The sequence below is a fragment of the Artemia sp. Qi Xiang Cuo genome, chromosome 20 (genome assembly GCF_049724085.1).
Source record: "Artemia sp. Qi Xiang Cuo chromosome 20, ASM4972408v1, whole genome shotgun sequence".
Taxonomy (NCBI): Eukaryota; Metazoa; Arthropoda; class Branchiopoda; order Anostraca; family Artemiidae; genus Artemia; species Artemia sp. Qi Xiang Cuo.
The window spans coordinates 33561972-33574107 of NC_142813.1; the positions used below are offsets into that span (position 1 = coordinate 33561972).

Consider the following 12136-nt stretch of genomic DNA (forward strand, 5'->3'; position numbering starts at 1 on the left):
CAAAGCGAACTAAAAACTGGCACAAGGCTCTGACAAGAAAATACGGTATCATGCAGTTTCAAGCAAAACAAGTTTTGGCGCTGGGTGGCCATTGGAAAAATGACATCGATACTAATAGAGTCATCTTTTAGAGTTGATAATCTGACAAAGTTCAATTCTATACTCAGAGACCATTAAGTAAGGATAAAAATGGGCCAAAACAATTTTCTTGCTTATTTGTCACCTCAAATTCAAAAGGAGTTTGTAGAAATTTTTGGAAATAAAGTGAAACAAACCAAGTAGTAAGATACTTGATGATTGAATACCAAGAAGTTAGAATAGAGATATATTTTCATAAATTTCATTGAAAGAAGAAAAAAGCTGCGGAAGGTATGAGCAGAGACAAATCTAGAGGGAGACCGAGAACAGCCTGCCCAGGGGCCAGCTTGTAGCGATGTTGGGTCGTAAGTCATTTTTTGATCCGATCAAACAAATTTTGAACCCTAATTTTCAGCTCCGGAACGCCCCAACATTAAAGAGCGAAAAGTGGGCTTAGCTTCAGTCGGGTAGCTATAGGGATAAAGGAAAGCACGGATGAAATGACAGGGGAAAGCTCCCCATCCTTAGAAACGTCTATAGATAACCTTAGTCGTGGGAAACAATTTTGTGCATTCGTTTCAGACTCCTTCAAAAATTTAAAGAGACGAGGAGGTGGCCTCATATAATAACATTCAAATGGTGGTTGTAATTTCATGACAACACCAGTGGAATTGTAATTTTAAGCCCTGGACGGCAAAAACAATACATGTGTGTGGTTTTGTAAATCATTTGAATTCGGGACTTTCATACTTAGTATCACAAATCTTTTATTAGTTTTTTTTTATTTGTCAGCTTCAATATAAATATAATGCTTTCAATATCGGCCTAGCTATAGTATTATAAATTTTCGACTTTAATATTCCTGTGAATCATTTGGTTGAAGTTTTCCGGTGTCTTAGAAAAAAAGTAATGTTATTTGTGTTTCGTCTTTTTATAAATTTCATGACAACATTACAACACCAATTTTATGACAATATCAGTGGAATTGTCATTTTAAGCCCTGGACGGCAAAAGCAATACGTGTGTGTGGTACTGTTAATCATTTGAATTCGGGACTTTCATATTTAGTACCATACATCTTTTATTTTTCAACTTCAATATAAATTTATTGCTTTCAATATCGGCCTAACTATGGTATTATAAATTTTAGACTTTAATATTCCTGTGAATTGTTTGGTTGAAGTTTCCCGGTGTCTAAGATAATAAATAACGTTGTTTTTGTTTCGTTTCTTCTTGATTTTTATCATTTCTCGAAAGACTCCAAATTAAAAAAATATAGTATTTTATATTTAGAAGGAAAGACCCGTAGAGCTCTTTAAGAATGTTAGTGTTTTTAGGCTACGAACAGATCTGCTTTGTACTTTAATAATGTCATATTGTGTTAAAAGTTGCAGTATTTGTTTTGCATTTATTTATGTATGCTAATAGATCTATAGTCACTACCACATCTGTTTCCCTATTGGAGGAGTGAGGAAAATTAATTCAAGTTTCACGGTTCGAGCACTATTCAGTGGGATTATAATCTCTTTACTAACATATTTACGGTTAGATATTGCAGGAAGTATTCAAATTCGTTTATTTAAGAGAATTATGAAATTTTTTTTTGGAAAATTCGTTGTTTTTTTTGCACGAAGAATTCAAGAAAGGAGAAATAGCGTTTGAAAATGAAAAATATAACTTAACTTCCATAGCCTATATACTATAAAATATTTTGAAAAATACATATCTGAACGCGACAATTGCCGTTAAAGACGTTTTTAACTATATTTGTGTCAGTTGTTTCTAAGGAATGAAGGTTTAAAAAATTAAAGTTAATTAAAAACTATTTTAGAAACAGGATGGTTGAGCATTGATGGAAAAACTTGTGTATAATCGACATAAAACATTATAAAGATGCTCGCTTCAAGAAAAGCTTTTAAAGTTAAGTTTTAGTGCACAGGATAAGATTAGTTGCATATAGCTTAAATGGTGTGTATAATGTGTTCTAAATACAATTTTGTTAGGTGGAATCCTATGAGTTTTGTTTCACCTTATTGTCAGGGCCGTTCCTTAGGCTGATGGCGCCCGGGACAAATTAATTACGGTACTCTATCTCGACTCAAACACAAATAAAAAAAGCTCCAGGAGTGGTGTCCCTCCAGCAACAGTCCCCCAGCAACGGCACAGATTGACCTGGTCGAGCCGCTTTGAACGGCCCTGCTTATTGTACACATTAGGATTTGCATAAGAAAATATATTGGTAATTGTAAAATAATTAAATAAAGGCAAAGGAAGTATTCTTTAGAGAAGTTAAACAACCATAATTTAATATCTATAATGGTTTTTTTTTACTGAAGGTGGGACCAAGTTCCATTATTGCCCTGGGTGCCGTATGGTCTAGATCAGTCACTTGTTTAGGTACAGGTACAAGTGATTTGGTATGCATGTAACACAACATTCAATATGCAGAGGTAGCCTACAGTGACAATATTTCTCTTAAGCTTCTATTCATTCTGTATAACTTCGATAAAGTTCATGCTAACAGCCAATCAAAAAGCTTCAAATCAAATCAGCATCCACGTATCCATCTGTCTAGTCTGTTTTGGTTGTTTACTTTGGAGAGTAGGCTATCAAGTTGTTCACCACAAAAGGAACTTATATAGGGCTGGAAATATGAAAATAATACTTGTTTTTAGTTTTCTTACCCTTCATTTAGCTCTGTCAGATGAAGAAATAAAAAAAGACGAAGGAGTATTAGTTCTCACTAAGAAAAATTTTGTCAGTGCCTTGAGTGCTAATGAGCACGTCCTTGTTGAGTTCTGTGAGTAATTTTTATTTTTCATGCCTTTAATTACGCCAGCAATAATTATGTAGGTAAAATTCTACTGTAGCTACTTTTGACTATCTTGGAAAGAGGTTAGGTTAGGAGGTAAAATTTTATTTTAGCCTAGCTACTTTTGGTTATCTTGGAAAAGGGTTAGGTTAAGAAAATGAAACTTTCAGGGATTGGTCTACAGGCTAAAGTATGTCCCAGGAAGGTATTTTGAAGTACCCACATCTACTGCTCTCTCTAGAGGGTCCAGAAACTTGCCTACATGACAGGTCTAGGCCTATACCTATTAAAATTTTAACAAAACAACATTTTACATTAATTTTCAGTTATTAGTTTCTTTTTCTTTGGCTTTAGTTCTCAAAATACAATTCCTGTTATTTGAGTAGAATTTTAAGCTATAGGCTATCAATTTTTCTTTCAAAATTTAGGAAATGTATTTGCATAGGCTACCTTTAAAACCTTATAAATTGGGATTGAGCAAAGTTGTGAAGCTGAAAACAATTCTGTTCTAGTTCATTTAAGCAGAAGATGTAGCCTATTTTGCAAGGTTTCACTTTTATAGGCTGGACACACAAATTTTAAAGGTCAAGACCCTCTAGAGAGAGAAGGAGTAGAGGTAGGTACTTCAAAATACCTTCCCAGGGTATACTTTAGCCTGTAGACCCTGTAAGTTTCATTTTCCAGTAAATTTTTACCAAATCATATTATTGACTTATGAATAAAGTGAATATACCACTTGATGTCTTTTTTTATGCTCTTTCCAAATATAATAGGTTAATCATTTTTGTCAGAATGGAAAGAGCATAAAAAAAGCCATTGAGTGGTATGTTTGCTTTATTCATAAGTCAATAATAGCCTATGATTTGCTAAAAATTTAGGCTACACATTTTCCTAACTGGTAAAATTCTTCTTTAGCTACTTTTGGCTATCTTGGAAAGGGCTTAGGTTAGGAAAATGGAACTTTCAGAGATGGGTGTATAGGCTAAAGTATGTCCCAGGAAGGTATTTTGAAGTACCTACCTCCAGTTCTTCTCTAGAGGGTCCTGACCTTTGATGACCTTTAAGAATCTAAAGTAAAACCTTGCAAAATAGATCTTCTGCTTAAATGAAGTACAACAAAGTTGTTTTCAGCTTCACAACTTTGCTCAATCCCAATTTATAAGGTTTTAAAGATATGCAATTACATTTCCTAAATTTTGAAAAAAAACATTGATATTGCTTAAAATTCTATTCAAATAACAGGAATGTATTACCTTAAATTGCATCTTCTAGCAACTAAGGTTGAAGAACCTGTAGATGTTGCCAGGTAATGTTGACTTGATAATCTTCATGTCACAGTTGGATTGTCACTACATATGTACAGGACAACAGTTCATAATGACAGGACAATTAACACAATTTTTATATATACAGGACAGTTTGGTTTTGTTGTTGGGTTAACTATATGCATTGGTGGCTGGGCATACTTGAGGGTTAATGGAGTCAGGTATCATCTAATAGATCCTACTCCATGATGCTGGTTTGTCCTACTGTGTCTTCAATGAGTTGCCACTTTAATCACAGTCAACACCAACCTTGAAGCTATCAACTGATTTGGCCATCATGGTAGATTTGCTAAGTGAATTCCACAGTGGAACAACATGATTGGTGAAGAAGTTGAACTTCTTGTGCTTTCTGCTAAATTTTTGACACAGTTTTATGGGATTTCCTTATGTTCTGATTTATTCATTGTGATCAAAAATGGGCTTAATGGTGTCACTGGTCATCATCTTTAATGCAAGGATGACATCTCCTCTCTCAATAGTACACTAGGGTAGGTAGGTCAAGCTTTTCTAGTTGTTGCTTGTAGGGATTTGTTTTTTTTTTGCAAAAAGGAGCTTGGTTGCTCTACACTGGATATTCTCAAGAATCTCCATGTCACACTTAAAGTGGGGGTTGGCAACCAACATACCAAACTCAAGATGGGGACAAACAAGGGCTGTGTAAAGGTTCTTGATAACTCTTGCAACTTATTACTGAATGCTTGATCAAACCAAGGACCTTGTTTGCCTTAGCTGCTTGATTCTGACAGTGACTGTGAAACTTAAGCTTATTGTCAATTAATACTCCAAGATCAGGCTCTTCCTTGGCACTCTGAATGGGCATATTGTCACCTGCAGAGTCAATCATGTAATAACTATGGCAGGGATTGTTTGGACCAAGATAAAGGACTTTGTATTTGTGTGGGTTGATCTCAAGCATCCAAGTTGTTGCCCACACACAGAGGTTGTTGAGATCTTCTTGCAGAGAAAAGTAATTTTCTATAGATGCTGCTGGACCAGAGAGTTTGGAATTGTCTGTGTACATTACCAAAACATTCTTGACCACCTCAGGAGCATCATTTATGTAAAGGTTAAACAGTGTTGGGCCTAATTTGGTTCCTTTGGGGACACCACTCTTAATGTAGACTAGTGTGGAATAGATGAGGTCACATCTTTCATCATATACAGCAACAGTCTGGGTTCTGTTGGATAAGAAGCTTTGAATCCACTGGGCAACATCATTATCTATCTGATATACTGACAGCTTGATCATCAGGTAGCAGTGAGACAATTTATCAAAGGCCTTAGCTTGATCCAGTAGGAACACGTCAACTGGGAAACTCTGTTCCAGCAGATTAGTTACAGATTTGTAAGTTAGTATAGACATGCCTTTCCTGAAACCATGCTGACCACCAAAAAGAAAGCCATTCTTGGTCATATGTGCTATAATTGCATCATTGACTATCCCCTCAATTTACTTTGGCCACAACTGAGGTCTGACTAGTAGGTTGATAGTTTTCAGGCTGGGTTCTAGATCCTTTCTTGAATATTGGAGTAATTATGGCTGACTGCCAATCTGCAGGTAGGCTACTAGTCTGAAGAGACAGCTTGAATAGCAAACAGAGCATCTCTGCTTCTATATCTGCAAGTTCTTTAAGAAGCCTGGGATGTATACTATCTGGACCTTTAGCTTTGTTGGGGTCTAGTTTACTCAGCCTTTTCTTAATCTTGTCCATTGTGATGTAAATTTTTGGCATAGGGTGCCTGACCATCCTGGGGGCACGGGACAGTGGTTTGTCAGTGGGGTCCACTGAGAAATTGGATGCAAATGTGTTGTTCAGCAAATTTGCAATGTCCTCTGGCTCTTCCAGCTTTTTTCCTTCAGGGTTGAGTAGGAATGGCATAGTTTGCCTATTCTTATCTTTAGCAGATATGTATCTCCAGAACTTCTTTGGGTTGTCTTTGATGTTTAATGCCAAGTTATCTTCATAGTCAGCTATGAAGTGTCTAGTCAGTTGCCTCAGTTTATTCCTTGCTCTTGCAAAACGATCCCAGTGGTGTGTGCATTTGCATTTCTTATATTTTGAAAAAGCCTTCTTCTTACGGTTCATAGCCCTTTTAATAGGCCAGTTCAGGTATGGCAGTGTTTTTGGTGTCTTCATAAATGAAAATGAAGTACATGTCCTCTCAGCTTGGAGCAGAGTATTCTTAAAATTTTGCCAGGCTAGCTCAATGTCTTCCTTGACTATTGCTAGGTCCCATTTTACTGCCTATATTATCTCTCTGATTTTGCTGTAGTTGGTGTAAGTTTGTTTAGTACAGTTGTTTTTCTGTTGACTAAGCTGCAAGTCATGGCATATACAGATGTGGTTGCTGGCACCAATAGGGGGGAGGGACTCAGTGTTTAATATCAATCCTGGATTGTTAGTGATTGTCAAATCTAGAAGGGATGGCATTTGGTTGTTTTATACTGGGTTGGTTGGTCTATTACCTAATATAAGCTATTGCTGCCCAAATATTCAATAAATGGGTTACTGACATTGGAGCTTTGTTGATAACCCAATCCCTCAACCCTTTTGACATCTGGTAGATTCAGGTCTCCAAGAAGAATTAAGTTCTGATTATCAATATTGGATGCTTGTTTAGCCAACTGTTTCAGAGCTTGGTAAGATGCATGGGCATCTGCACAACTGGGGCTTCTATATATACAACCAATCAGTAATGGTTTTCCCTTATTATTAATACTGACAAAAACACTCAACCCAAGGGGAATAATCATGATTGGAAGATAAATCTCTAACCTGTAATCCTTCCTTTGTGTAGATGGTGTTGTCTCTCCTGAGGTTAATGGACAAATTTGAGAACAGGTAATATCTGGGTATCCTGATATGGTTTTCTGCCAGTGGGTTGCTTGAGTTCTTGGGGGTCAGTTCACAAATACACAGTATATCATAATCTTCAGTGGTGGCTACCAATTTCAGTTCTGGAAGCTTGTTTATTAATGTACCAATGTTTTTGTAAAACAGTTTCAACACTTTCTCTCCATTGACTGGGTTGTTATTGTGTATTGCTTTCAGTAAACTTTTATAACTTGTATTTGTTGAGCTTGAGCAAGAATAAAAAGCATCACTGATATCATCATCAATGCTAATACTACTAGAAAACAAACTATTTACAGTTTGGCTTGTTTCAGTGGATAATGGAGTCAATGCTCCATTACTCTCCCATTTTTTGAAGCCTGATAGAGTTTTTGCTTTTCTCTTTCTGCCTTTGCGCAATCAAAGTGAAACTGCATGTTTCCCTTCAGCTCTCTTGATTTAGTTAAAATCTCCTTTTTAGCCTTGTAGCTGTCTGTGAGGAAAAGAACAGGCCTAGGGTGGTCACTTGGTTTTGGAGAATTGTTTCCAAGTTGCTGTGGTTTCAGGACCTTGACAGATGGCAGGTTGTATGATTGCGCAAGATGGTTGTGAATAAACATTTGGATGTCAGCAGCCTCATCACACAATTCTGGTATTCCATATGCCACAATGTTAAGCAGACGTTTCTGTCTTTCTCTGTCACCATGAGACTGGCTCAGCTTACTTTTAACTATGTCTTCTATTTTAGTTTCCACCTCAGTTAGGGAAAATTTATTCGCAACATCACTTTCTAACTTTCAGATCTTACTATTGGTGTTTCCTAGTTCTTGCTTTAGATCTACTTGGAACTGATTAAGCGAAGCAGTTACAGCTTTAGAGATAATTGATTCAATAAGATTTTGGGTTGTGTCTGAGCCTAGACTAGTGTTTCCGCTAACCTTACAAATTTGGCAAAACCATTCACAAATGAGTCTATCAGTCATTTTTCAAAACAGAACATATTCAGACTGTGAGATTCCAATGCACTCTGTGCATAAACATTTGTCGCAACTGTCACATGATAAGGCTGAAGACTTTTCATCAAGTTGTACCTGACAGCTCCCACATTCATCCTTGTTCTTTTTAGGACTTACCCAGATTCTCTTATTGTTGGTTTTGGGCGGCATTCTAAACAACAGACAAGATGGGTAATGTCAATATTTTCTCAATTTTCAGTTCTCTGCAATAAAGCAAGCTGTTACCATCAGAGCTAGCTCACCAAGAAAATTTGGCAACACCAGTGTTACAAGCTTTAAAGATTTAACATTAGATGAGACTCCTGGGAAGTGCAACACATGAATCACGCTATCCCAGTAATTTAAGGATATAAAATCCTGCTAGTACTGTACAACCTCTTGAATGTTCGTTGTTGCTCACCTCTGTACAAGCTATCTCCAAAAAATGCAGCCTGAAATATATCACTGAAAATGCACAAAAAGTGGCTGAATCACTGATCTATGGTGGTGTTGAAATACAACAATTCGCTAAATTTGGCAACAATGTCATAATTGGCAACTATGTAACTTCACTTATTCAGAAGAAACAGATACACATATGGTTTTATTTATAACAGATAACAGAGCCAACTATACCTGCACACAGAGCATAGAAATCAACATCTATCAAATCATAATTGAACTCCTAGAGTTGAAAGATCTACTGAAAGATATCTGAAAATATCTAATAATCATGAGGCAATCAAGCCAGTAGCTCTGTAGCCCACAGAGTGAAGGAAAAGAGCTAAATAGTATCACTGAAAAGCCTACCTGCTGTTAAATAGAAGAAGATAACAGATAAATAAGAGACAACCAAGCCAGTAGCTCTGTAGCCCACAGAGTGAAGCAAAAGGAAAAGGGCTAAATAGTATCAACTGAAAAGCCCACCTGCTGTGAAATAGAAGAAGAAGAAGATACACTTGGGTTTTGTTTACCAAAAACTTAATTTCCACCTCCACATTTCAAACACAATAAAAAAAAGTTATAGAAAAGCAAATATACTAAAAAGACTTCTTTCCACACCCTGGGGTTGTAAGGAGAAAACCTTACTCCAGTTTTATAAATCACATATAAGACCCCATATTGACTATGGGCTCATTGTCTATGGTGCATGTGCAAAGACCCAGATGCAAAAAATTGAAACAACACAAAATGATATAATACGTCTCATATTTGGTCTTAGGAAACCCACAAGCACCAAGTTTCTGCTTATGGAGAGTGGATTAACAACAATAAGAGAGAGACGTAGCTTTCTCTTGACAAAACATCTTACAAAAATTGAATCAAATAGCTCACACACATTACATAATTGGTTAAGAAATCCAGCCATGTCTAGAGGTATTGCAGATGAGTATGCCAATATTCAAAAGAAGTTTCCTGTACCAGCAAAGTCTATTGCACCTACTTTCCCCCAATCCCCTCCATGGAAGTGGTCATTTCCCATAATAAATACTGAATTTTCAAAATGGAATAAAGATTTAACCCCCATTGCTTTTGTTCAGAAAAAATTTGCAGAACTTAATACAAATACCTATAAAAATCACTTCCAAATGTTTGTTGATGGGTCAAAAATGAATGAGAAGGTTGCAAGTGGTGTTTTCCTTCCTCACCTGAAAATTGCAATGGGCGAGAGATTATTTAATAATTTATCTATAATGTCTGCTGAATTAAATTCCATAATCATGGAATTAGAACACCTTAAGCAAAACCAACCTTTGATTGAAAAATTGAATAATATTATCATCTATTCCGACTCTTTATCAAGCCTTGAGTTGCTGGCCTCAGCTCCTCAATATAAGTTGGACATTGACACTTATCATTGTCTCAGTATTATTGATGATCTTGCTTCAAGTGGCATAAAGACTTACTTTCAGTACATTCCTAGCCAGTCTGGCATAAGTGGTAATCGTCAGCTTGATGAAATAGCAAAAAATGCTATAAATATTGACCGGCCAAGTGGGAGACCAATCCCAATTAGAGATATTTACCGATGGAGGCTATCAGATATTAATTTTAATAAGATTAATCCTATCCTTTCCCCCTTTCCCAATAAGTATCTTTCTAAAATTTATCATAGAATTCGTTCTGGAACAAATGGACTAAATTTCCTTGCATTCTCATATAAGATTTCTAATTCAAGTGGTTCAATTCCCCTGTCCCCTCTTTGCAGGCATTGTAATATGAATAATGAAACAATTGACCATTGCCTATTTGAATGTAATATGCTGACGTCTGCAAAACATACCTTGCTTTCTAAACTGTTAAAATACTTCAAACACCACAAAATCCCACTATCAGTCAAGAGCCTAGCCAACTATACCTGCACACAGAGCATAGAAATCGACATCTATCATCTTATATTTGAACTCCTAGAGTCGAAAGATCTGCTGAAAGATATCTGAATATATCTAATAAATACGAGGCAATCAAGCCAGTAGCTCTGTAGCCCACAGAGTGAAGCAGAAGGAAAAGGGCTAAATAGTTTTACTGAAAAGCCCGCCTGCTGTTAAATAGAAGAAGAAGAAGAAAATGTAAGCAAAAGGAAACAAAGGAATTAAAATTCCCAAGGGGTTTGAAACAAAAATTCACTTACTTCAAAGTCCAGGTAAGTTGAACAAAACACAAAGGTGGATCACTTAAATTGACAATAAAGGTAATATTAAGTAGAAAATGTCACAATATGTAAGAAAATGTTTTTGTCTCATTAATTAAGTATATATTCCTGTTTTCAAATTTCACATAACCAGTTGCTGTTGAGTTGTTGTTCTTATGAACTAAAGCCAGAGAAAAAGAAACTGAAAACTAAAGTAAAATATTCTTCTGTCAAAATTTCACATGTAGGCAAATTTCAGGACCCTCTAGAGGCAGAAGGAGTGGAGGTAGGCACTTCAATACCTTCCTGGGACTTACTTTGGTAAATTTCAAAATGACAAGAATATAAAAACATATAGGGTATAAAAAGGCTTAAAACATCTGTTTTAAACATACTGTTTCATAATAAATCTTTTTTTTAATCCACAAGCACTCACTTTCCATGATTAAGTTAGATAAATGAAAATTGTAACAATAAATTTTGCAATTTTATGCCATAAAAAATGGCATAATAAATTATGCCATTTTCTTCTTCCTTAATGCCAAATGTTCAAGAATGCAATGAAACATTGAAAATAATAAATCTGATAGAAGTACAGTACTAAAATTCAATTTTAAATTCAAATTGAATTGAAATTATCAGGTTGGTTAGGTTTTTATATTTTTGTCATTTTCAAGAGCTCAAAAAGGGCTTAAATTTGAATTTCTGATAGAAATGATTATTATGTTCATAAAGAGCATAAAAAAAGGCATTGAGTGGTATATTCACTTTATTTGTGACTCAATAATATGATTTGGTAAAAAATTTACCCATACTTTAGTCTGTAGACTCATCCCTGAAAGTTTCATTTTCCTAACCTAACCTCTTTCCAAGATAGCCAAAGTAGAATTTTACCAAATTTTGTAAAACTCAAACCTAGTAAATTCCAGTTTAGCTTGGTAAATTTTTTGCAGTTCATATTATTGACTACAAATAAAGTGAACATACCACTTGATACCTTTTTTATGCTTTTTACAAATATAATATGCTAATCACTTCTATTGCAAATTCAAATCTACCCACCCCACCCTCCCTAATGTGTAAATATATACCCTGAATTGGAATATACCTTGAATGGTCAACAGCAAAGTTTTGAAATACAAAATTCAGTGCTATTTTTGTCAACGGCATTCAAAAAACTTGAAATGGTAGGAAAATGTTTTATTTTTGGCAATTATTATATTTGTAAAGAGCATGAAAAAAGGCGTCAAGTGGTTTGTTCACTTTATTTGTAAGTCAATAATATGAACTGTAAAAAATTTATCAATGAAAATTTCAGGGATGGGTCTACATGCTAAAGTATGTCCTGGGAAGTACCTACCTCCACTTCTTCTCCATCTAGAGCAAGAGTGGCCAACCCAAGTTATCTTGTGGGCCAGTTTGGGAATGTATCATAACTCCACAGGCCCCAAATAAAATTG

At 35.6% G+C, this 12136-nt stretch overlaps 1 protein-coding gene and 1 pseudogene across 3 annotated transcripts in view; one reads left to right on the forward strand and one right to left on the reverse strand.

Annotated features, from left to right (window-relative positions):
- LOC148940122 (protein disulfide-isomerase-like) overlaps positions 1 to 12136 on the forward strand; it is a 281993-nt gene that overhangs the window by 231268 nt on the left and 38589 nt on the right. Inside the window, exon 1 of one of the 3 annotated variants that reach the window (XM_089106292.1) lies at positions 2646 to 2878. The exons of 1 other annotated variant lie outside the window; for it this stretch is intronic. In XM_089106292.1, coding sequence (XP_088962418.1) covers positions 2731 to 2878 — 148 coding nt within the window. In that variant the 5' untranslated portion in view covers positions 2646 to 2730. Of the gene's footprint in view, positions 1 to 2645; positions 2879 to 12136 lie in introns of those variants that run through there. One more of the 3 variants, XM_089106294.1, reaches the window with a different exon arrangement.
- Positions 6930 to 7669, reverse strand: LOC148940125 (uncharacterized; annotated as a pseudogene).